General features: G+C 39.1%; 1 protein-coding gene across 2 annotated transcripts in view; it reads left to right on the top strand.

Moving 5' to 3' along the window:
* The window catches only part of LOC148321048 (anillin-like), a 29,777-nt gene extending 4,441 nt beyond the window's left edge, over nucleotides 1-25,336 (top strand). Inside the window, exons 3-22 of one of the 2 annotated variants that reach the window (XM_088319542.1) lie at nucleotides 238-480; nucleotides 2,099-2,377; nucleotides 3,530-3,726; nucleotides 3,836-3,940; nucleotides 4,921-5,032; nucleotides 6,810-7,108; nucleotides 7,766-7,908; nucleotides 11,468-11,600; nucleotides 11,703-11,838; nucleotides 13,474-13,659; nucleotides 13,748-13,874; nucleotides 14,034-14,082; nucleotides 17,175-17,228; nucleotides 17,366-17,398; nucleotides 19,570-19,588; nucleotides 21,264-21,376; nucleotides 22,509-22,595; nucleotides 22,739-22,846; nucleotides 24,198-24,370; nucleotides 24,953-25,336. In XM_088319542.1, coding sequence (XP_088175668.1) covers nucleotides 238-480; nucleotides 2,099-2,377; nucleotides 3,530-3,726; nucleotides 3,836-3,940; nucleotides 4,921-5,032; nucleotides 6,810-7,108; nucleotides 7,766-7,908; nucleotides 11,468-11,600; nucleotides 11,703-11,838; nucleotides 13,474-13,659; nucleotides 13,748-13,874; nucleotides 14,034-14,082; nucleotides 17,175-17,228; nucleotides 17,366-17,398; nucleotides 19,570-19,588; nucleotides 21,264-21,376; nucleotides 22,509-22,595; nucleotides 22,739-22,846; nucleotides 24,198-24,370; nucleotides 24,953-25,067 — 2,711 coding nt within the window. In that variant the 3' untranslated portion in view covers nucleotides 25,068-25,336. Of the gene's footprint in view, nucleotides 1-153; nucleotides 481-2,098; nucleotides 2,378-3,529; nucleotides 3,727-3,835; nucleotides 3,941-4,920; nucleotides 5,033-6,809; nucleotides 7,109-7,765; nucleotides 7,909-11,467; nucleotides 11,601-11,702; nucleotides 11,839-13,473; nucleotides 13,660-13,747; nucleotides 13,875-14,033; nucleotides 14,083-17,174; nucleotides 17,229-17,365; nucleotides 17,399-19,569; nucleotides 19,589-21,263; nucleotides 21,377-22,508; nucleotides 22,596-22,738; nucleotides 22,847-24,197; nucleotides 24,371-24,952 lie in introns of both variants that reach the window. The other variant, XM_088319541.1, reaches the window with a different exon arrangement.
* The last annotated feature ends 64 nt before the right edge of the window (nucleotides 25,337-25,400 follow it).

Here is a 25,400-nt window from a genome sequence, read left to right as displayed (position 1 = left end):
ACTCGTTATTGTCGACAAAAAAAACCCACCCAGATAGTAAATAGTGGCAACAATTACGCCACACTGATTCCGCAGAACGAGGAAGTAGTTTTGCCGTTTTTATTTTCTCCCTTTACAGATTGTGATTGCCTAACTTATGTTTCACCTTTCCAGACTCGATTGATGAAGACTCTACACATCTGTCTCTGTCGAGAACAAATGTTGTTGTCTCAACTTCAGGCCCCACTCTGCACTCAGAAACTCCAGTGAGGCGGAGAGAAAAATTGGCCATGCTTGCTGCCACCATTGAAACTTGGGAAGATGACTTAAGCCATGTCAATATTCAAAAAGAGAAAGCCCCGACAAAGCCTGCTCCAGCTTTTGGTTTCAAGTCAGCCTGCAGAGATGCAAAAGTGTCTGCTTCCATTAAACAAACCACTGTTGATCCTGTGGTGACCAGCTCAACAGAGAGCAAGTATTCATCACTCTCAAATCAGGCAAGTTATCTATATAATTTAAAATTATTAGTAAACATCATTTTCTGTCTTTCCAACTACACTAACAGAAACTTTTTTTTTTTAAATTTTGTGAGCAGTCTGAATTAGAGATGTCCCGATCACGCTTTTTTTGTGACACAAGTCCAAATCCAAGTCTTTGGTTTTAAAGTATCTGTTGCTGACAAGTCCCGATCCGATACTTAGGCAGTGCCTATATTCGCTGTCAGGCGGAATCCTCATTCAGTCATCAAGACAATTTTACAGGAAGTCAAAAATGGGAGGCTTGGTTGAGTTCCCAAGTACTGCTTCGTTCAAGTTGGCATTGATTAACAAACCGAAGCCGGCTTGCAGCAGAGTACTAATGAGTCCGCGATCATGTGAAGCCTTTGCAAACGTCTCAAAAGAAAAGGTCTGCCCGACAACGTATTCACAAACGGTTAAAAGATCTAAAGCCATGAGTGATAAAACAATCAATAAATAAAACACTGGCTACGTTTACATGGACACAGTAAAAACCTGATCGGAATTGGAAAAAAAAGCTTCACACCCGATCAAGCCCATTCCGATTAAGATTTTATTCCTAATGAGAGACCTGGTTTAAGACTGGACGATTTATTGTTTTGGAACATAAATCGTGATGTCAGACAATGCAATTTTGAGATCGTCAAAGCTGCGTTTTTTTTTTTTGTCTTAAAAGGCACTGATTCCACTCACCCATGAATCTGCGGCATATTACTGTAAACAGGTCACACTAACCAGCGCCTATCTAGTTCTTCTAAAAAAAAAAAAAAAAGCAATACGTCTACGTCAAGCTGCCGCTCCTACTTGACTACTTGAATGCTAGGCGCTGAGATAGCTTGCGCCGCAGCAGCTTGGACTTTATTTGTACGAAATATAAATCCGTCCGTAGAAGCAGCAAGGAGCTGGGTGATGCAGCTCCTCTCCTCTTTGGTGGAAAAATAAACGACCCCACTAACAAGCAGTGTTTTCTCATTGGAGGCGAATGAGTAGGCGCTAAGCGTGCTAATCGCTAAATAAAAAAATGCAGAGTTGGAAATACCCCAAATAAGTGCTTCGATGTACACTCAACTGTTGACACATTTTGACTAGAACTGCTAAATGAACTTTGCTTCACATCTCATCCGTTATTCTATGCGGTGACTATCAGCGCCAATGGCATGTAGCGGTACTACTTCTCACGCATGCGCAGAAGGTACGGAGTAGTTGGCATCCCCGCCGGCTTTTGGGGTGTGTGCTTCCGTCATTTTCCAGTCTGACGTGCCGACTTCAAGGCTGACGTGACAGTTGGCATCAATATCTGACGTCAGATTGGTGTGTTGAGGCCTTTCATGAAATGGTCATTTTTGACCGTGAACAAAAAAAAAATGTTTAACTCAAAATAAACACCACATGATGGTTAATTAATCTGTAATCTATTTTTTTTGGAACCAAAAACCGGCATTGGTATTTGCTGAAGGTGAAAAATAAAGTGACTTTTAAAACGCCTCAGTTAATTTTAAAATGATGTAATCAGTAAAATAACTAAGTTAATTTTTCAAGGAAACTGTGGGAATGCTGCACTGGACCATGACGATAAGAATCGATTTTCTCTCAACAGGCAGCACACCCCTCCATGAGGTCATGCCCTGAGGTGACTGCCACCCCTGCAACTAAATCAACACTTAATTCAGCAACAAGGCCCCAGAAAGCCTCAGTCAAGGCAACTGTTGTGCCGCCGGAGTCCCAATCTTCACGATCAGTGCTTCAAAGCTCTCTCAAAACAGATGCCGCTTCAAGTGATCCCAATTTTGATCCCAGTCTTTGGAAACCACAGCTCTGTACTAAACCAACTATTTCCAGCCCCGCTGGCCCTCTTGCGAAGAAAGCTGTTGCAAGTCCTGGTAAAGTATAATGCTGCTTATTAGGGCTTAACAATTCTCGGGAAAAATTGAATTTGCAAATATCCTGACATATATTGCAATTTCCATTCAATTCACGATTTTCTCAATTGAAGCTTCAACCCTTAAGAGGCGGTGTGAGTGAAGCAGTCCTTTTTCCCTTTTAAAATGGTCCAATGAAGTACGACCGACTGCTTTTCTCACCCTCGCCTTAAGTATGCAATCAAATATAATTGTGTGCCTGTATGTAAAAAATAATTTATTGAGTTTCTTACTAATTCATAAATGTGAGATTATTTGTTTCCCTCCATATTTCTGACAGGGATTTTACTGCTTCAAACTGAGGCTGAAGATTTTGCCATCTGACCCGAAATTCATATGCTATAAATTGAATCCCTTCACAGTAATGTTGAGTGTAAAACTAAGTATTTCTGAATAGATTATATACAAGGATCATATATATTTATTCTCTGCTTTTCATTTTTCAAATTTAACATTTTCATGTAAACATGTCTACAGTTCAACAAATGAAAAGCATACATTACAGTCCCAATAAATACTTTTTAATGATAATGCCATTTTTCTACAAATAGCTAGTTGCTTTTTGACTTAACGCAGTTCGAGCCAAATCTCCTTGAAATGTGACCTTCATACCAAAGCACTTATTCTGGTCTATTACGACACGTAGTTCACTTTAGCATTTATCTTAAGTTTTTTTTCTAGTTGCTCGAGGTTGCATGCACCACCTCTGCCTTTAGTTGGTTACACTACTTGGCTGCTGGGAAAGCAGGATGATGGGTGACTGTGTGGCGCGCTTTTTTTTTTTTTTAAACCTGTTTGCAGCTGTTTTGTTGGCGCGACCTGTCCCAAATAACGTGCCGCTTCTGAGTCGTGAGCTTGGGTGGAAATCCATAGGTCTCATATCACAAATAAATTTAGATCCAAAAACGATTAATCGTTCAGCCCTAATGCTTACTGTTGAATGTTGCACAACGATAACGGCGTGAACATTTTTGCATTTGTCCTCACTTTGCCGTCAATCAAGCTTGAAAGGTTTTTGTTTGATAGCTGTCGTAGTTGCGTCAAAGAATAGGAAATGTTAACTTGCGCCTTCCTGCACATTATAACAAACTGTTTTTGTTTTATGCCTAAAAGGTGTACAGGTTAAGTCTTTCCTGGAACGATTTGAAGAGCGATGCCATGAGCGTACAACCTCCCCAGCAGGGCGAAGCACCCAGCAACCCACGGCAAATCAGTTGGCTACACCAAGCAATAAACTTGTGCAAAACAGGCTCATGGCTACCCAAGCAGCCAAAACAACCACAGCTGATCTCACCCAGAAACAAAAACTGGTAGGTCAATACAGTGTGGGTTGTATAGTTCCTCCGACCTATCCTCCCTGTCTGATAAATTATCCACCATGAAAGGTTGCACAAAATTCACAATAATTTCTCTTTTCAGGAACGTGAGACTGAGCTGGCTCAAATTCGGAATCGGCCCCAGGGAAATAATTTGTGGAAAATCAAAGATGCAGGTTCAGAAACCATGAAAACCATGCATCTCAAGGTTGTAACCACCTTTTTATACCTTGTGTTTGTTCGTGTGCGCTTGTTTGTATTTTCTAATCAGACCAGGTGTCATTTTAATCAAATAGTAAACAGCCAATCAGAATTAGCCCGAGTGTTCGACTCCTGATTGGTTAAGAATTGTGGCACATTATTCACGCCTGCATCGCAAGCCTGAACCCTCGTTTTGTATGCGTAGCAAAGAGAAACTGCGAGCGTAAAACCAATTTTGCGCGTACACGTGGAGGGTTTTGTACTTTGAATTCCATTGGACCTCAGGAGATATGGCCCAAAATATGAAAATGAGGAGTCAGATTCACATCATAGACGAACATTGTCCAATTTGAGAAGTACACGTTGTCTATTTGCTGTGTTCCTGCGTTGCCAGCTAAAATTAGCCGTTATCAAAGACAAAAACCTTGCATCCTTGACCTTCCAAAATAGATCCCTCTCGACAGATTTTGAAGGTAAGCCAAGCAGACTATCAAGCATTCCTCATGACCAATCAAGCTCCAGCATCTCGACAATGCCATGGCAATACATGGTAGCACAATCAGACAATCTCTTTTGTTTGACAATGTTTGCCGTTGATGTGAATTTGACTAAAAGGTTGTTGGTTTTTGTTTAACTCTCAAATAAATGTACACTTTTTTTTGACATACTTTGTCAGTGGTTCTCAACTAGTGTGACGGGGCATATTAGTTGTGCCGCGTGAGCTCTTAAAGTATTCGTTTATTCATGTTTATTTGGTCAATAAATGTTTATTTCTAAAAAATATATTTTTGCTATGCCAGACAGGGGAAAAATCAGCTTCAATTAGAAAAAATAAATCAGCTTCTATTAGATGGCAGAAAGTACAAGTATGTAATTGGTTTGGGTAATTTTTCAAACTTAAAAATATGTGCCTTTGTTCAGTAAAGGTTGGGAAACACTGCTTTGTGTTGGTCTGATAAATGTACCTCTTTCTTTGCTTTTATTTAGGAAAAACTTGACAAATCTGTGGATAGCGACAATGCTTCATTTGAGCCAAAAGATGACCCAAAACCACCTTTCCCCGAGGCTGCAAAAACCCCAGTAAAGGACATTCCTCCAGGTATCCACAGCATTTTCACATGTTTCATATTCACTTGTACCTCTTTTAATAGAGGCAATTGTCAGCTTTTGATGATGCTGGTGATGTGGCAGCGAAATGAACTTCCATCCATCCATCCATCCATCCGTTATCTGCCGCTTATTAGGGGTCGAGTCGCAGAGGCACCACCTTCAGTAGGAAAGCCCAGACATCCCACTCCCCAACTACGTCTTCTAGCTCTTCCGGAGGGATCCCCAGGTGTTCCCAGGCCAGCCGGGAGACGTAGTCTCTCCAGCGTGTCCTGGGTCATCCTCGGGGCCTCCTGCCGGTGGGACATGCCCGGAAAACCTCACCTGGGAGGCGCCCAGGAGGCTCTAATCAGATGCATGAGCCACCCAACTGGCTCCTCTCAATGTGGAGAAGCAGCGGCCCGACGCTGAGTCCCTCTCAAATGACTGAGATTCTCACCCTATCGCTAAGGGAGAACCCAAACACCCTGCGGAGGAAACTCATTTCGGCCGCTTGTAACCGAGATCTTGTTCTTTCGGCCATAGGTGAGGGTAGGAATGTAAATTGAGAGCTTCGCCTTTTGGCTCAGCTCCTTCTTCACCACGACAGACCGATACAGCGTTTGCGTCACAGCAGACGCTGCACCGATCCGACTGGCGATCTCACGCTCCATCCTTCCCTCACTTGTGAATAAGACCCCAAGATAATTGAACTCCTCCACTTGAGGCAGGATTTTGTCCCTGACCTGGAGAGGGCACTCCACCCTTTTCGGACTGAGGGCCACAGTCTCAGATTTGGAGGTGCTGATCTTCATCCCAACAGCTTCGCACTCAGGTGCGAACTGCTCCAGTGAGAGTTGGAGATCACGGCTTGAAAAAGCCAACAGTACCACATCTGCAAAAAGCAGAGATCCAATACTGAGACCACTCTCATTGCCTTGACTGCGCCTAGAAATTCTGTCCATAAAAATTATGAACAGAATCAGTGATTAAAGGTCAGCCTTGGCGGAGTCCAACCCCTACTGGAAACAAATCCAACTTACAATGTCCACCTAACTCTGACATCGGCTATACGAACTTCAATCCTTTGATCAAAATTAAAAAGCTGCCAACTGTTACGGATTGCCCGTGTTTTGTGTTGGGAGTCACTGAATGCTAGCTTGTCTAGTCCATATCGAAGCATTTAAAAAAAAAATGGGCCACATTGCTCAATTTGGTTGAAAATGAGCAAAAATACTTAGATATTTGTGATTTATGTTTGACAACCGCGTTCTTCTGCTGGTGGATCCAGTGACATAGTGCTCACTGATGGGGCAAAAAGAGCTCGCAAATGAGTCCGCTAACGATTTGAGGCTAACTCCGATTGGGATTTGCCTGTGTGTTTAATAGTTTATTCCCACATATACAATAGAGAGTCACTGATGGTGTAGGGGTTCACTCGCTCGAATTGTGTGCGGGCAGCGTGGGTTCAGTTGCCACTCAGTGACGGTGTCTGTCTGCCCTGTGACTGCCCAGTTCAGGGTGTCGTACGCCTATCGCCCGTAGTCAGCTGGGATAGGCTCCAACACCCTCCCGCGACCCTGTACAGGATAAGTGGTGTGGAAAATGACATGACATACAATACAAGCACGCACTTTCTATTGTATAATTTGAAATGGAGTAAAACCCTTTCCACACAACTCCAGTCTCGCATTTTTGCCCAGTCATGGCTCAGTCTGTTTTGATGTTGATTTTAGCTTATTTAATATGACCATATAAGCATGTTTAACATAACTGTTTTCAAATTCCAGATTGTGGGTCCCTCATTTGTCCCCCAGCATCCACATCAAGTCCAATGAGAAACCACACGGACAAGGACAAAATTGCTGATGCATCAAAAGTTGAAAATAATGAAGACAAGGAAATGGAATCGAATGTTGACCACTCCATCAACTCCACAGTTATAAATGATCTGTTTGAAGGCGTTCTGGAGCAGTGTGAGGACCAGAATCATGAGGAGGAAGATGCATTGAATGTGTCTTCCATGTCCCTTCTCACACCACTGGCTGAGACTGTGGCTGCTGTGGTGAAGAGTCCAGAGAGGATGATGGTATGCACAATATATCATTTGTGATCATAAACATCAGGCATGTTCATGAATGTCCTTTTTTTTTGGTTGTTTTTTTTTTTTTTTGCTCAGATCGCACCTCCCATAAAGACAGCCAATTTGTTGACCTGTGCAGATCAGTATTCATTATTGAAATTATTTAATTGGGTGGGGAAAAAGTCACACACACATGTTCCTGTGTAACAATCTCCAAGCTCTGCTTTTCAGTAATTACTTCAATTTTTTTTTTTTTTTCCTTTTTGTTACTTATTTTTGTTGTCTCTTTTTCATTCTTGTGTGCTCTGTGGAAGTCCCACTTCTTTTGCCAAAGTGGCCAAACATTGTTCCAGCCTTCGTAAATATGGTTTTAAAAGGATCATTCACCCCTTTGAGGCATACATTTTTGTTGACCAACGATTGTGGTCACCTCAACTTTCGAGAATGGGGAGAGCTTGAGACTGGAGAGACCGTATGTCATTCATTCTGAAGTTAAACGGTTTCTTAATTTCAGGGAGGCAACGACAAAAGAGTGCTAGAATTCTCGATCCTTGACCAAAAAAAAACGTTCTTGGTCTTGGTTCTCATACATTTAGCTTTCCGATCCTTAACTAAACATGACACAATTAACAGCCACATGAGCATTTTCTTCTTTTTCTGCAGACATCAACTCCAGCTAATTCATTCATCGTGAAGAATGAGACTCCAGACGAAGTTTGCCAAACTTCTCAATTCCAGAGAGCCAATATGAGTTCCACATCTGACAGTATTGATGTCCCAGATGAGAATCCTAAATTACCTTACAGGTATGTACTCAGGGTTCTCTGTTGATGACATTACTGAACAGCACACAATTAACTAGTTTGCGCATAATTTAAGAATATGCCGTCACATAAATCAAGAACGCATGCCTAATTTCCTGCGGACTGTTCTAGCTCCGGTATTCATCCATCCATCCACCCATCCAAAAATTGTCTTCCACTTAACCGTATGCATTTGAGTCGCCGGGGTGGCAAAGTTCAGCTCTCCCCAACCACTCGTGGGAAATACCAAGGTGTCCCCAGACCATATGGGGGACATTAGGCGCTTTTCCAATTGCCCACATGGCTTTGCTATTAATACCGATATAAAATGTCTTCAATAAATTGTTAGATTTGTAATGAAAAAGAAAAAATCTGCAATCCCTGGCCCCATCTTTGTAGTCTGCAGAATATGATTCTCTTGCGGGGCATTTGAGTTCAGTCGTTCTCAGTTGTTTAGAAAGGGCAGTGTGATATCGGTGCACAAGTCTAGAGTGCCCTCTCGTGGCTGTCTGTGAAATAATTGTATTTATTTCATGTACAAGTTGCTCCACAGTATAAGTCACTGGACTAGCCAACCTATGAAAAAAAAAAAATTGACTTTTATTCTGGTAAATACGGTACTTGAAAACATATTTCGCATTTTTCTTGGGCTCCACACTTTTATCTATTTATTTTTACGTAGAAGGTAGTGAAATCACAGCAGGGAATGTTCTACAGGGGGAAGAAAAAAAAACTTGCATTGATTTTTAATTTTATCAAAAATATTTAGTTGTAATTTAAAAGTAGGAAATTGATCCACACCATCTAAATGAGGTACACACGTGAAACAGAGGATTTATTTATTCTTTTTTATTTTAAAGGACAATAACATAGTATATTGCAACAAACTTAATTATAGGCCTTATTGTTTTGTGATGCCGATGAGTGGCCATTTTTGTGTTGCAATCATTTTTGTGTTCCTTTGAGTGCGGATAATTCCAAGTTCAGGAACGTATCACTCCGTTTGCCAGATAGTAAGTGAAATCCTCCAACTTCGATGTCCACCTCAGGTATAAGCACTCACTGTTTTGGTGGAGAACAAATGTGAGTTCGCTGACTAATGCCTCCTTAATCCATAGCGGATGCTACAATATGTTAGCGTTCCAAATAGGACATTGTGTAGCAATTTTACGTCAAACACACACCATAACGAGAGTGTGCTAACTTCAACTAGCTTCCAGAGACTGCTGTGCCTATGTCAGAAATGAAATCAAGCCTAGGCCACAACGGCTTCCCTTTTTGTTTTTTTTTTTATTCATTTATGTTGTTCATCTCTGTTGCGCTACCATGTAAGCAGTGTTGTGTTTTTGGCAGGCGTTTTAGATTTAGTCTTAGTCATTTAGATGAAAATGCTTATTAGTTTTAGTCGCATTTAGTCATTCCTATTCGTGATAGTTTTAGTCCCGATTAGTTTTGGTCGAAAACTCAAAAAGGTTTTAGTCGACGGAAACGCAAAAAAAAAAGTTTTAGTGTAGTTTTTGTAAATTTATTAGACCAAAATTCCAAAAGGTTTTAGTCCGTTTGAGTTCAAAATAGGTATACAAGGATTGCAGCCAATTGCAAAGACTTTGTGATTGACTACTACGAATTATGCATTAAAAAACAGAAAAAGTGGTAACAGTGGAATCAATGCTCATTGCTCCAAAATAAGAAGAGAACCAAAACATTTTATTTGGCAACTCTTGTGGCTTTATTTCACTTAAAGCAGGGGTGGGCAAACTTTTTGATTGGCGGGCCACAATGAGTTCTAAAATTTGACAAAGGGGCCGGACCAGGAGCAGATGGATGGAGTGTTTTGGTAACCTCATCTCATTGGAGAAAAAAAAAATACATTCCATTTTAAATGAAACAATATATATGTCTTTGAAAAATCACAGTCTTTAGAAAATAAAACATTAACAAGGTTTATTCATTATTTTTTTTTAAGTTCGACGGGCCGGATTAAAACGTTTAATGGGCCGTAGTTTGCCCACGCCTGACTTAAAGCAACATAAAATGAAAACGTTTTAACAACATAGACTTGTAGTAGACTAGTTCTATAGTACAGTAGCACAATTACAAATTCGATCAAACATATGTCCTGATTACTTGCACCAGCTTGCGGTTAACAGAGCGAAGTAGCCTTGCGTGTGTCAAAGGAACGTGCGTCAGTGTGTGTGAGCCGAGACGAATGACCGCAGACGTGTTCGTGTTTTTTTGTGCCGGTCGGTGTGTGCTGCGCATGCGCCCTTCATGCTTGCCCGGTGGTGGGCGTGCCCAAACTATGGATAGTTTGCACCAGCATTATATTTTTTGAAAGACTGATTCCATGTACAATCCAAAGGGATGTCATAAATTTTGAGCGTCTGGCGTCTTGTCAACGAAAATTCATATGGGTCACGTCATGTTTTGGTCATCAAAAGGACCTCGTTTAGCTAGTCATGAAAAAAAAGGGCATTAACAAAATATTTTCGTCATCGTTGATGAAAACAACCCTACATGTAAGGCAGTAAGGCTGAATGGTTTTAAAGATTTATATTTTATTTATTTATTTTTTTTTTGTTTGAGATTGCGATTTGAGTCCCAAGCTTTAATTGTACGATCTGCAAGTCCGTTTACAGCAGCACCAAACGAGCTACGTGATGACAAAATACGACCCCACTGCAAGTAGTGTTTTAAACGACAAGGCAAACGAGGACTCGCTTAGCGTGCTAATCGCTAAAATGAAATGCAGCGTAGGGAAGGACCCAAAATAAGTGCTTGGGTGTACAGTCGACTTTTCACAGATGTCTGGTTAGAACCGCGTTAGGGCGAAGAGCCAACCGCTATGAACAGAATTTTTTTATTTCAATCAATATGCATCTAGACATAAAATAAGACGACAGCTCCATTAGCAATTTAGCAGACGCTCTCAGACTGGGACACGTAAACGGCTGACGTCATCATTACAAAGAACATATATTATATATTTATCATCTCATCAATTATATTTGCACCACAGAGTACTGAGTTTCGACATCTACACAATAATAGGTTTCAAATATATATTTTTAATCAATTTAAGGGAAAATGATTTTATTGACATTTGACAAAGAACTTGTACATTCGTACGAAAATTATATTAGTACGAAATGTAAAACATTTTGGGTTTAAAAAAATGCATTTTCATATACACAATTATACAAATACAAAATTATATTAAATTACAGATGGTAATTTTTAAAAAGTTGAGAAAAAACTGCAACCCTCACAAAACCTCTTTACCTCTTTTAGTTTTTAATTTGTATAGTGACATTTTGCGTCAAGTACCTATACATTGTGAAGAAATTGTGAATTTTGCACCAAAGCTTGAACAAAATAAATAAATGGCCCAAAAATGAAATCACAAAATCAAAGTTGAAAAGTCTCAATTGTTTTTGTTTGTTTTCTTAAAATCGTTCAGCCCTCGCGTGCCTTCACATGTAAAGTGTATATAACGGAATCATAAATTTTGTGAATGGTTCCAACCCTAATACTGTTTGTACTGTGCACATGTCTGTGTTAGTATTGATGCGTATAGGTCTACTCGAGTAAAGGAGCCTGAAAAACTCAACACCAAGGAGGTGAAAAAAGATGTTTCTCACAGAGCAGAGGAACTCCGAGGGTCCAGCTTGTTCAGCGTCAAACAAAAGTTGAAGGTTTGAAATAAAATGTTTAATTGCCTCAAAATATTCTCTGGAATTGCGAGAGCAACGCAAAAAATACCATACTTATTTGAATCATCATTAATTTCTCTGTAGATTCTCACAAATGAGATGAACCTCCAGCAGACAGTCATCCACCAGGCCAGCCAGGCACTCAACTGTTGTACAGATGAAGAACATGGGAAAGGATCCCAGGTGGAGGCAGAGGCAGAGAGGCTCTTGCTGGTAGCAAGTGAGTCAGTGGTTTCATTTTCGAAAAGCATCTAATTAACGATATGATGAATTTGACTGTTTTACAAGTCTGATGAATTCAAACGCATTTTAATATGTACGGAAGTTTACATATTCAATTCCGACATGGTCATACTCATTTTGGGCTGTTGACGATGTAAAGCAGGGGTGTGAAATTATATTTTTGTGTCCGACCACATTGTAGTTGCCGTATTTTCACAACCATATCATTGGGCGCAGACATGTCAAAAATTACCTTAGCATGCGTGCACACGTAACATAAGCTCGTGTAAGTTTTGAAGCGATTGGATGTACTTTGTTGAAGTATTAAAGATATACTCACGTTATTATTTTTATTTTTTTTATTCGTCCTCATCCACAAATCCATCAAAGTCCTTGTATGACGTCAGTGGGTTTTTTTCGTCAATGATGACAATGACGAAAATTAACTAATAAATTCATAAATAAATGATAGTACAATATAATACAATTTTATTTATATAGCGCATTTCATAACAGCTGGAGCTGTGACAAATCGCTTTTCATTTGCCGTCATATAAAATTAGCAGGTATTAAAACACATAATCGCATTTACAATAGATACCAGAAGAACAACAGAACAGTGACATTCTCATGTTGAGTCGAAAGCTAAAGTATAAAAATGTGTCTTGAAACGGGTTTTAAAAATTGCCTAACATTCAATGGGAGCTCATTCTATAGGTAAAGACCGGCAACTGAAAAGGCAAATTCCCCCTGAGGCTGCGCTTAAAAGCATTCTGCACAATAGTTGGGATTTATTGAGATCAAATGTGATCACTTCCACAAAATCCAAAATGCCGTGCCGATCTCTTCTCCACCTTAAAAGGCTGAAGCGGACAAGAGCACACGAACACTGACAGGTTATATTTTGGACATTTAGCTACGCTAAAGTTATCAAGTCTCTTGAAGGAGGCAGGTAGCCTGCAGGCGGGCATGGATCTTTATCCCCTCCCCGGCTCACAGGAGGACAAGCGCACGGCGAAGAGCAACAATTAGCTTCACGCCGCTAAAACAAAAGGCGTTTGCGCAACAAAATTAGCTCCTTACTGTCCCGCCTGCTGTCGATTTTTAAAATAAAGACCTCATCAAACACCGTAGGTGGTGGTCTTGAATGTTCCGCATCGATGGGACCTGGGTGGGGAAAAAAAACTAAGTCAAGCTGCAATTGTAATATAAAACAACTTACTTCGTCATTGGAAGAATCTGGATACAAAATAGCAGACTCAGAACTACAGCCACAGCTGTTGTATTTCAAGGAAGATGTGTTTTTTTAGTAACCCGGCATGTTGTAGATTTTAACTTTGCCTACAGTCGAAAAACTGGGGCCGATCCTCCATCCAAATAAATGTGAACGTTTAAACATTCTCACTTCCCGACTGGAGCTTTATGCCCCTCAGGTCCTCACCGTGATCAGCAAAGTAGCAGTGTACATATATGCCGCTTTGCCAGTGCTCACTTCCACATTTCCTTATTCTCATATAAATCATATAGTCTCTAGACTCATTAATTGGTACAGCGTTGAGACTGGTTTTCCAGGCTAAGAAATATAAGATTGCAAGTCTTTACTCATTGTACATTTCCCCCCCCCCCACCCTAGCTGAAAAGAGAGAGGCCTTCAAGACAGAGCTGCAGCATCTCAAGGGTGAAGGCCCAGCAGGCCTGAAAAAATCTCCTTTGGTTTCTAAGCCCACTCCCGTCTCAGCCTCCAAGGGCTCAATTTGTCTTCAGGACTTACGGTTGCCTCTTAAGGCTGACTTTGTTTGCTCTACTGCCAACAACCCAGGTAGGGTTGAAGTGAATTAACAAATGATCATCACTGTATTTTTTTTTTAACTGACACATGTTATTGTGTCATACCAATTTTCTCTCAGAATCAATGAAACATTCTTTCTTCATAATGATTCGGGCTAGTGCGGAAAACACAGTGGCCACTCCCCTCTCAAGCACACACTGTGGGCTCAGTGGGGACACGCTCACCTTCCCTACAAAGTTCACCTTGTAAGACAAACTCAATTCTGTAAATGTGACGCATGTTTCATTTCAGTCTTGCTTGAATCTTTTGTTTTGTATTCATTTTTCTGAAACACAAACTAAATTGAATGTCAGAATAAGTTGACGAGCATAGAGCTGATGGGTTCCATTTTTCTGTACTTTCAGATGTGATGTCTCCAGTGAATTTGCCATTGATATTGAAGTGTACTGTCTTGTGAGTATTTAAAAAAAAAAAAAAAGATACTAGAACAATACTAGCATCTTTAGCCGTTTGTCTTTTCGGTTTCTTCTCTGCTTCTGGCTGGTACAGCGCCCCACGTGACGCTACAAACCATTCAAATTGCATGTTGTATTGGTAGACCCCGAATCATTAATTTGGGGACTCATTTCACCCCGAGTTGCCAAAATGCTCCTATACATGCGACGTACGGGATCCATGAGGGTTTTCAACCTCCTCTGCTGCTATTAGGGCTGGGCGATATCACCTAAAATCAATATCGCGGTAAATTGGGCTATTTTACCCCGATAACGATAAATGCAAGATAAATTCCCCCTGAGGACCAAAATCAAAATAAATGCAGGAAATGCATATCAACTGTTTTTTTATTGACCAACTGGTACACATTACTTTCAATGAAAAATCAAAGTACAAAACTCATTTGAATAAACATTCCAAATAGCTTGCTTTGCATGACTTGAACAATGTCACAAAGAACAGGAGAAAAAGGGTACCTCTCACAAAATCTTTTTCTGCAAATAGATTGCGCCGAGATGCTGTCATGCCATTTGCAAAGGCCGAGATTTGTGTAATGGTATCTTGTAAACAATATAAATAATGCCATGTGCAAAGGAGCTAGTCGCCTGTAAACAAAATGCTAATAAAATGAAAAAAAAATGTCAATTAAATGCCAATGCCAAATAAACAAGTGTGCTTCATCAGGAAAATGTGCCGTCTCGAGTACTCTGGTGCGCGGTCGCCACTTGTCGATCACAGTCAGGCTCAAACAGGGATCCATGTTGCGACTCGACCACAAGTCGGATGTGGACGCAAAATGCTTGACATGACTCCGCTCCCGTCCTGATGTTGTCCATATCGGGAAGTGCCTCGTACCTCTAGCCGGCTACTTTCATGAGGCGTTTAAATCCTGTGTGCTCCACTGTAACTAGAGGAGCTATATCTTTAGCTATGTGCTAGGCTATCGCGTTCATCTCTTAGACGTTCTCTCGTATGGTGTCGCCTCCGTTAGTGGGCTGTTGTCACTTGTCGAACCTTGCTTCTCGCTTTGAACTTTTAGCGCAAGCTCCAAGTCAACAGCATGGTTGTGTTGTGGGAGGTGAAAAAGAAAAGGTTGGACGCGCTGTTTCGGGTGCTTACGAAGCACTTTGTAGTTTGTGTTCTTTTGCTCAAACATCGTCTTTGTGGAACCCAAAACTTTTCCAAACGACAGATGTCGAATTTCTTCTTGGGACAAGTGCGCCTGGAACAATTTCTACTTGCGTTTACTTCGTCTTCAGCCGTGTCAGCCGCTTCAGGATTTGAATCGCCAGCTCCGAACGCGTCTTCTGTTCACATTCTTCTACAGCGCATGAGTCACGTGACTACATGCTCTGTTTGGGAAGACTTTGCTTTGTTTATTATTCAGCTCTGGGATGGCCACTTTATAGAAATACGTGAGCCACAGCATTTTATCCCTTTTGTCGTGCGTGCGGATCATTTTTTTAAACCTCACTTTTGCGATGGCGTTGAGTTGCTTGCACGGTGTCTTTCGCCCCATGAAAAGTTATTGCATTCGTGATTTGTCAATGCTGTTTGGACTTCTTATCAAAAGGTGTTTAATATATAAATAATACTCAATAAAGGCTGTCTGTCATTGTTTTTTGAGTAGATGGTTTTACATCGCGTCCAACTAATGAATCTAAACTGGTTATACGGGGGCTCGTAATAGCGATTCAAATGGTCGGACAGGTTTGTTGTATTACCTCGTGTTGCAGCAACAAAGACGAGGCACTGTCGGCAGAGGTGTGTTATATATTCCTTTTTATGGCCGAAATAATTCCATAATTCCGGATGTTGACTTCCTTTTTCTAGATCTACTGCCACCGTCGTCTCTTCGATGTCGGCTGTTAGTGTTTTCAGAGCGCACAGAGTGGAGGCGGTGGGGGAGTGACCAATGACTGGCAGGAGGGAAGGGGTTATCGTGACAGGCTTTGTTGAGCATGCAGTGGCTTCGTGTTTCTATGAAGCAAAACAAATTTTGCGTGCCCGAAGAAAAAAAAAAAGACAAACATTGCACGTCCTACGATGTGACAATCGCGCATGCGCACATCGCAATCGTAATGTTCAAACCGCACATCGTGCAGCCCTAATTGACACGTCGTCAATAAGAGACTATAAATTAGTAAAAAAACAAAAAATAATAAACCAAATAATAGTTCATTCCAACAATGGAAAACAGAACTAAATGACATTGACATTGAGAAATTTTGAGTCATTAACATCACAAATGAGATTATACTTGTTTATACGGTGTAACATTTTCCGATATCAAAAACTGCTTGCATTTATAAGTCGTGGTGGCACCTCATTGATTAAATGACGAGTAAGCGTGTTCTGATCATGGTTTTTAGCTGTCATTTAATGGTAACAATCTTCCATGAATGTGTTCGACCAATTGGGTTAACATTTTCAATTTTAGAGCTATAACTAATAATTTTTCTTAATCGATCAATCTGATGATATATATATATTTTTTTCTTTTTAATTAATTAATCTGAATTTTTTTTTTATTTTTTATACTTCAACTATTCAAAAATGGGACATTGCTTCAAAATGACAGTCCAGAAAATTCACAATCAAATTATGACTATTGTTGTCTGTAACATGTCAGAAAATAGGGTGAAATGTGGATCGTTATTTTCCGCAATTAGAAGCAGCTTAGATCATGGATGTATGGTTGTTTGCAACTGTCCTATATGAATTCACACTCAAAGATGATCAATCACTATTAACATATGTTTTCGTTTCATGTTGTGGCACCACATGGTACTACACTCAAGGCAATCAACTTTTAAATTCAGACTTGTCTGTGTTAAAATCAATTAAAAAATACTCAATAAACAATTGGTTAAAAATCTATGACGTAGCGGAGTCTTGAAAGGTGAATTGCAAAATGGTAACTTAAAATGGAATGTAAAATCATAATATTTCATTTGAAAGTCCTCAAAATTTACCCTTATAGAGAGTTGCGTGACAGTGCTTGTGTGTATGTATGGAACCAACTATTCTTTGACATCTTACTTCCTCAGGTTCAAAAGCGCGAAATTAACGGTGACAAGAAGAAGAAAACCAGCAAATCAAAGGTACGTTAATTTAGCGTACAGGGTTACACTATCATAGCAGAAACAGATCCCCCCACTTATTTTTTTGTGACTATCTTGACTTTGCATGTCCTTTGAAATTCTACATAAAAGAGCAAAATATCTGTCTTTATTTTCAGGCCATTACCCCAAAAAGATTTCTGGCGATCACGGTAAGGTTTTAAGAGCATTTTCTTCTTTCTGTTCTGAAGACAATTTATTTATTTCTAATTAGGAAGAGTAGAGATTCTTGATCTACTGTACAGGTTTTACCATCGGTTACCCAGGCACCATAGCGCCAAAAGTATACTAGTTTTCCAAGCGTGAAGAAAATTGGAACCAACTCTCCGCTCAAAGGATTAAAGCTTCCTGTCATCACTACACACTGCAATGTTGTTGAAAACAAACAAACAAAAAAAAAAAACGCAGAGAGTCAGTGTGGAGAGAGGTGTTTAGAGCTTGGAAGGCCACATGAAAGAAAAGCATCAATCAGGAAAAATCATCATCTATAACAAAAAACAGTTGGTCAGTATAACTCAGATTAATGCTATTTGGATGCTCTCTTGTTCTCTATTTCCTGTAAACAGTGGAGGTAAACTAGAAATATATTGTAATATATATAAAAAATATATAGAATTTTTTTTCCTAAAATATTTATTTTGTAACATTAACTAAAAAAAAATATGAAATAAAAAAAATAAATAAAAAAATACTATGAAACACAAATATAAGAATTAAATTGAATACAGCAAGGCTTCAAGTAACATTTAGGAATACCACCCATTTACCCAGGGTTTTGGCAACCTTTGAGTACCAAAGGTAGAAAAGCGCTATACAATTGAGAGCCCATTTACCATTCACAAGTTTGTCATCTTATTCTTCAAAGAATGTTTAATTCAACTTCACAGTCTGGAAAGTGGGTGGCACCCATGTAATGGCGTACTGTAGGCGCCTTTGACAGAAGAAACAGAAATTAAATCGTCAAATACTGTAGCGCTGTGTGCTAAGCTGGTAAAAAGTGAATAAAAAAATGAGTTCTAAACTGAGCCGAATGTTGTGAATCTCTCTGCAGCGATCGAAGGCTTTTGCCTGCGCTGCGCGACGACGCTCAATGCTAACGTAAACGCTAGTGTTGGTAGCCAAACTCTGTCACTTGTTAGAGCTATTAGCTTGTTATAAATCAAAGAGCGCTTTAACTGCCATAATAAGTAGCAACCCAGCTTCTGGTATCAAAGGCAATGCAAGTTCTTTGAAATAACTTTTTTTTTATGAAGTTCACGATCGTGGAATGTGGCAAGACTTTGCCCATACGAGCTTCAACGTCGCTATAGGCGCGGATATCCCACATCTGCCTAATTTGCACATCGACGGCTCCCAGAATACATTCTGTGGTGCAATGCAGTTAAGTTTATCAAAGTTGATTTGTTGTATCATCTCATTGATTTCTGCTTACCTTTAAAGAATTCAATCTGCAAACTAATTATTGTTATATAAAAGCAAGACTAGTCCATTAATCACGATGAATTCTGCGATCAAAATAATTTTGATTGTACTGGCGCCGCCATTATCCTCTCCTCTCGAACATTCTAACTGCCAGAATCAAAATAACAGTATTTACCTGTTATACATATCATGTAAATGTCAGAACACAGTTGCTGTAAATTTCCCAATATTTAACTGCAAAATTGTTTCCCCCCATAGTGCAATGCGGTATACAGTTCAACATTGTAAAATGATAAAACAACAAGATACTGCTAATTTCTACTGTAGAAATTACATCTATTTTTTTTTTTTTTTTTTTTACAGTGTACCATGTATAGTCTCTCGTTACATCCTGTGATCACACGCCCCGCAAGGATCACTGCACGTTGTGGCTTCTTTGATAGATAAAATATTTACTTCCGGACTTTCCAGACTACAAGTTTACTCTAAGTTGACATTTTATGGCAGGTAATTTATTTTGCACGTTACTGAAAAATTCTAAAACAGACATATTATCATGGAAGACAAGCTATAACATAAAGAAAAAAAAAATGAAGAACAAGCCGAATAGGTGTAAGATATCCTTTTTTTTCTGGTGTTGGTCATCGCAGTAAGAGTTGCCTCCACTTTTCGCCAGTGCCTAAAAAGTTTCTCGTTAGCGCTAAACTTTCTCTCTGCTGCTCGATTACGATTTTCAGATGTAAATTTCATTCCATGACTAACCGCAGAATAAACACTTGTTTTGTTTGAATTTGTCATCTGTGGTTTGTTATCGTTCACTTCCGAACTACTGTGTCATTACCTTCTGTTGCCGATTGCATTTTTCTTTTCCTCAACCAGCTCATGTTTCTTTGTTTTTCAGAAAAGTGGTCAGACACCAGGTATGTCCAAAATTATTCTGACACAAATGTTTACTCTAATGGGTTAAATGTGGTAGAGACTCGTCATCATGATAATGAAACATTTTATGGTAGTGACTTGACCTCAGAGTTCAATGAACCTTCATCACCTTGAATAAATATGTATTTATTCAGATTTTGAAGATGATGTACACAATTTCACAAATATTTAAATGTTCGAGCTGTCAAACTTACCGCAATAACAGGTGCTAAATAATTTGGGTAATTAAAAAGTCAAAATATTTGAAGCATTTAACGCATGCGCAGAATGACCCGCCCATGCTTCCCCATAATCCCACTCGAATCAGCGGACAGTGTCTAAGATTTTGTGATCGGACAAATGAATTGAATGCTTGAATGCTAGGCCCTAAGATACCTTGCGCTGCGACACCTAAATTTTGGCAGAATTTTGACCACGACCATGTTTGGGCGGAGAGCCAACAGTTATGAACAGAAATGCTGTATTACAATCAATATGTGTCTAGATATAAAATAACCACTTAATAAATAAAATGAGCAATTAGGGAGGCGGGCTAAGACCGGAACACATTAACGGCTGACGGCATCCAAGATGAAGAGCTCGATGTCAAACAGTCAATGCATATAAATAAACTTGTATTGTATATCTCGACAAAATGAGATATATAAATATAATAATAATAATCATAATAATAAAAAAATGGGGAAATTGCTAATTTTTTTAGACCAGGACTCGTGAACGGCTAACGTCAGGCATGACGAAGCGCTCGATGTCAAACGTTTATTAAATATTTAAAATCTCATCGATGTTATTTGCACCACAGAGTTTTGAGATTTAAACAATAATAGGTCTCAAAATTAAATTTGTAATCAATTTAGCTTAGCTAAAGATCTATGTTATTTATTGACATAAGTTTACATTTATGTAAACACTGCACTAATACAAAATATAAAACATTTTTTGGGGTTTTAAAAATGCATTTTCATATACACAATTACACAAATACATAGTTATACTTGACGGCAAGTAGTCTCACCTGACTTGAATAATTTTTAACAACTTGAATAAGGATTGCCTCCCTCACAAAACGTCTTTCCTGTCCTTGCGTTTTATTCAATAATAGTGTGATGGTATAAATCATGTTTCTAAATGTCACAGTACATTGCGAAGAAAATCGCAAATATAATCTTAATCGCAATATCTGTCAGGACAAAAATCGCAATACAATTTTCTCCTAAAATTGTCCAGCCATAGCGTGCACATGCATGTGGAAATGTAAACATGAAAGTAAAGCAGGTTGGCCCTCTGAGTGGGGAATTCAAATAAAAAAATAAAGTAAATAGAAAATAAATACGCAGGTAGTGATATTTACACTTATGGCAAGAAGGAATTCCAGTTCCAGCTATTCAATTTTAAACTTCTATCTCAACGCAAAGCATGTCTTTGTTGTATAAAATCTGGCATATTTTGGAGAGTTTGAATTGCAATTAATTACACTAACTCATTCACTGCCATTGATAGTTATAGAAGTCAAAAAGTCCATTAATTTTGCTGGGCTGGCAATGAATGAGTTCATTAATTTTTAAGATGTGATTAACTTGATTAAAATGTTTAATCGAATGAAAGCCCTGTTGAATACTTTGTTTTAACTCTGCACTTTTTTTTATTTTTGGCAAGTTCTGGCAAGTCCAGGTGGCCCAAGCGCTGTTCGTACCAGTCACTTTGCCTTGGTTGGATATCACAAGCTCACTCTTTCTTCGATTGGGGAAAACAAGTTTCCTTTGGAGAAGGTAAAATGTTTTCTCTGATATACACTTTAATTCAGATGTTATATGCTTCAGTCCTTGGTTTCAAATTGGGTTTCTGAAAACAATTCTTTTTATTAGGGATGTTCAATACCACTCTATTTCAAACAGTTACTAGTTCAAGTACTGAACTCTTGAGTAACTGATACCAAATACTGATACCACTAGTACTTTTGATACGGTTTGTAATATTTGGGGGTGGTGAAAAGGAAATAATAGCAGATAGAGAGACAGCATTTTTCCTTATAATTGCTTGAAATTAGCGGCAATTTTCTATGATCCTTTTTCCATTTGTTCATAAAATACATATTTTGTATAGAACACTCAATAAAAATCCATGATCAAAGCCGCTTATTCTCACAAGGGTCGTAGGCGTGCTGAAGCCTATCCCAGCTGTCTTCGGGCAGTAGGCTGGGTTCACCCTCAACTAGTTGCCAGCCAGTCGCAGGGCACACATAGACGCGCTACCATTCAGTCACAAACACACCTATGGCTAAATTGGAGTGTTCATTTTAACCTACCGTGCATTTTTTGGGAATGTTGGAGGTACATGCAAACTCCACACAGGACCCGGATTCGAACCATGCACCTTTTGTACTGTGAGGCAGACGTGCTAACCAGTCCTCCACCTTCTCGCCCATTTATTAATTTAAATAATTTAATAAAATGACGCAAACAGTGACCAGAAAACTCCCTAATTAAAATATGGTCGTTCTACAATTTCTTTTCAAGAAGAATAAGGTGAAGTGTCAAAAATTAAAGTATTCAGCGGGAGGTGTTGTATTACTTTGTGACTCATTACTGATATCCAGTGGGGGTTAAACATCATTGCAGTTAACAAAGTAATTCAGACCTTGAAATCTAATGCATTATTCAAGGTCTTAATCTAAGTTTACAATAAAAAATATTTTATAAATTTGAAATATAATACCGATATTGGAATGTGCCAGAAAGTGACGATGAATATAATTTTTGTAAGAACTGGCCAAGGTTTGGGGATGTAGCGGCTTATTGTTTATTATTAAACACTTTTTTTTGGAACAGCACACTACAGTTTTGGAGTCTATTGCCACTCTTGTCATAATTTTTCACCATCTTCATTTGCTCCTACCAAAAGGTCCCGTTCCTATGTCCTCTCGAGGGTCACATCCACCTCAGGATGCTGTGCAAAGTCGGGTCAGAGGTGGAAGAAAAAGGTTTTCTGGTGAGTCTGCTGGGATCGGCTTCAGTTTTTCCGTGACCATAACGTGGAAAAACTGCACTAATAATTAGTTATTATTTCTTGGTTTGCTTGTACTGTTTTTAGCTAATCAGTTTAATGTTTATGTTACTGAATGCTTCCTGTAGACCATGTTTGAAGATGTTAGCGGTTTTGGAGCCTGGCATCGAAGATGGTGCGTCTTATCGGGATATTGTATCTCCTATTGGACTTACCCCGATGATGAAAAGAGAAAGGTAAATTTCAATTCACCGAAAAGCACCAAAACACCCACACAGCGTCTAAGAGCTGCTGCTTGGATATGAACTGTCTCAAAACCACCCAGATCGTTTGCTTGATGATGCTCCAGAGGTTCTCGATATGTTAGAGGCGAAATACACCGTGAAGTGGTTGCAAGCCAATCGCAGGGAATGTTGTGTTTATGTTAAAATGAATTTTCTATTTTTTTCATCATTTTATATATATGTATCTACCCTGCGACCCTCGTGAGGAAAAGTGGTTCAGATAATGGATGGATGGATATGTATATACTTCTCATCCAACCACAATCAAAATGACTTGATCGATCTAAGCCTGATTTATCCAGATTGGTGGTTTGCACAACGACAAACTGGAATTAGCATCATCCAAAATGAAATAATAATGAGATACTGTCTATACTAAAGTATAGCTGTTGTTTTTGGCAGGTATTTTAGATTTAGTCTTAGGCATCAGGACAAAAATGCTTATGAGTTTTTGTCCGATTTAGTCATTCCTATTCGTGATGGCTTTAGTCGACGGAAATGCAAAAAAAAAAAAGTTTTCTGCTAGTTTTTGCAAATTTATTAGACCAAAACTCCAAAAGGTTTTTTTTACTCTGTTTTAGTTAAAAATAGGCATACAAGGTTTCCACCCAAAAGCAAAGACTTTCTGATGGACTATTAAGGATTATGCATTACAAACAGATCACAGTGGTAACCGTGGAATCAATGCTCAGCCGAAAACCAAAATGTTTTATTTGGCAACTGTTGTGGCTTTATTTCACTTAAAGCAACATAAAATTAAAACGTTTTAACAACATAGACTTGTAGTAGACTTGTTCTGAAGTACAGTAGCACAATTACAAATTCGATCAAACATATGTCCTGATTACTTGCACCAGCTTGCGGTTATCAGAGCAAAGTAGCCTTGTGAGTGTCACAGTCGCCGCAGTCCGTCTAAGGAACGCGTGTCAGTGTGTGACTGTGCGTGCTCGGCGCATGTGGTGGGCGTGCCCAATCGAAAGATAGTTTGCACTTCATTGCAATGTTTTGAAAGACAGAATGGAAGGGATGTCATAGATTTTGAGCGTCTGACGGACCACACGCTAACAATTTTCTCCCGCGTCGTCTCGTCAACAAAAATTTCATTTACCTCACGTCATGTTTTTTTCTTCGAATAACATCGTCATCGTCTCGTTATCGTCATGAAAAAAAAAAGGGGCGTTAACAAAATATTTTTGTCATTTTTTCTCAAAACATGCGTGAATGATTGTTTGGACATTTCATTATTCAGTTTTCTCATCTAAATGTTTTCATTTTTTTTTTTTAATTTTGTGTTTCTTCACAGAATCCTATTGGCCATATCAATCTGGCCAACTGCATCAGTAAGAAGGTGGAACCAGCAAACCGAGAGTATTGTGCCAGACCAAACACATTTGAGCTCGTCACCGTCAGACCACAGAGAGAAGACGAAAAAGAGACACTAGTTAGTCAATGCAAGAACTCCATGTGTGTTACCAAGTAAGTATTTATCTTCCAGAAAGGGCAACAAAGTTCCATAAAGATTTACCATTAAAAGTCCCACAAGTAGAATGCTGAATTTGGGCCACATAGGAAAAAAAAAATGGCAACCCTATCAGGGACGTCCAAAAGAATAAATTGTAAATAACAATAACCAATTGGGTAAAAATTAATTCCTTTGAGGGTCTTTGTCAGAGGACTGGCACACTTTGTTCCCAAAGAAGCACAAAACTCAAAAGGATTATCTTGAGAAAATGTTTGTATGAACGTGCAGGGAAGTGCTCATTCAATGAGAAATGAAGGAAGACCAAGTTGTGACCGCATGGCATGCTTTGTGTAGGTGCTCGATTCCTCAGAATAAATGCAGTTATGTTTAGAAAAACGAGGCTAATGGAAAATATTCATTTTGGTTATATATTCATATGGATATCTATCTTACTGCCATTGACGGCTTAAGACGTCAAAGATCCATTTTTTTTTTTTTTTTTTTTTACTCGGCTGGCAGTGAATGAGTTAAATTTACGAAAAATTATTTAAACATGTTCCTTAAATGGGCTGACCGCGAATTGTTTTCTTTTGCAGAAACTGGCTGAGTGCAGATACGAAGGATGAGAGGAATTTGTGGCTGTCGAAGTTGAACCAGATTTTGGTGGATTTGCGCATGTGGCAACCAGGTTCCTGTTGCAAGCCTCTGTAAACAAACAAACCAAAAAAATAGAATGACAGTTTCTATGGGTCCGTCCGTTTTGACAACACAATTACTAAGTGCAATGAAATTCTTTGAGACTCATTCTGTCATACTGTATATTATGTACAAATATCTAGTACAGTAATCACCAGATGAGGAACCTGTTCTTAATATAGCTCACCAGTTATGAGACTACGGGATATTTTTTTACGTTGAAGTGATAGTTTGAAAATGTAAACACTGGTAGAGATTTCTAAAAATAAAGTGTTTCAGATTGATATTAAGGTTTTTCAAACTATCGTGCGGAATCATTTTCATGGCTTCACCAGATGAATATCATTA

The sequence above is a fragment of the Idiotropiscis lumnitzeri genome, chromosome 16, assembly GCF_059441095.1.
Source record: "Idiotropiscis lumnitzeri isolate Australia: NSW breed Sydney's pygmy pipehorse chromosome 16, RoL_Ilum_1.0, whole genome shotgun sequence".
Taxonomy (NCBI): Eukaryota; Metazoa; Chordata; class Actinopteri; order Syngnathiformes; family Syngnathidae; genus Idiotropiscis; species Idiotropiscis lumnitzeri.
Note: the sequence above shows the minus strand (reverse complement) of the source record. Positions and strands in the feature narration are given on the sequence as shown.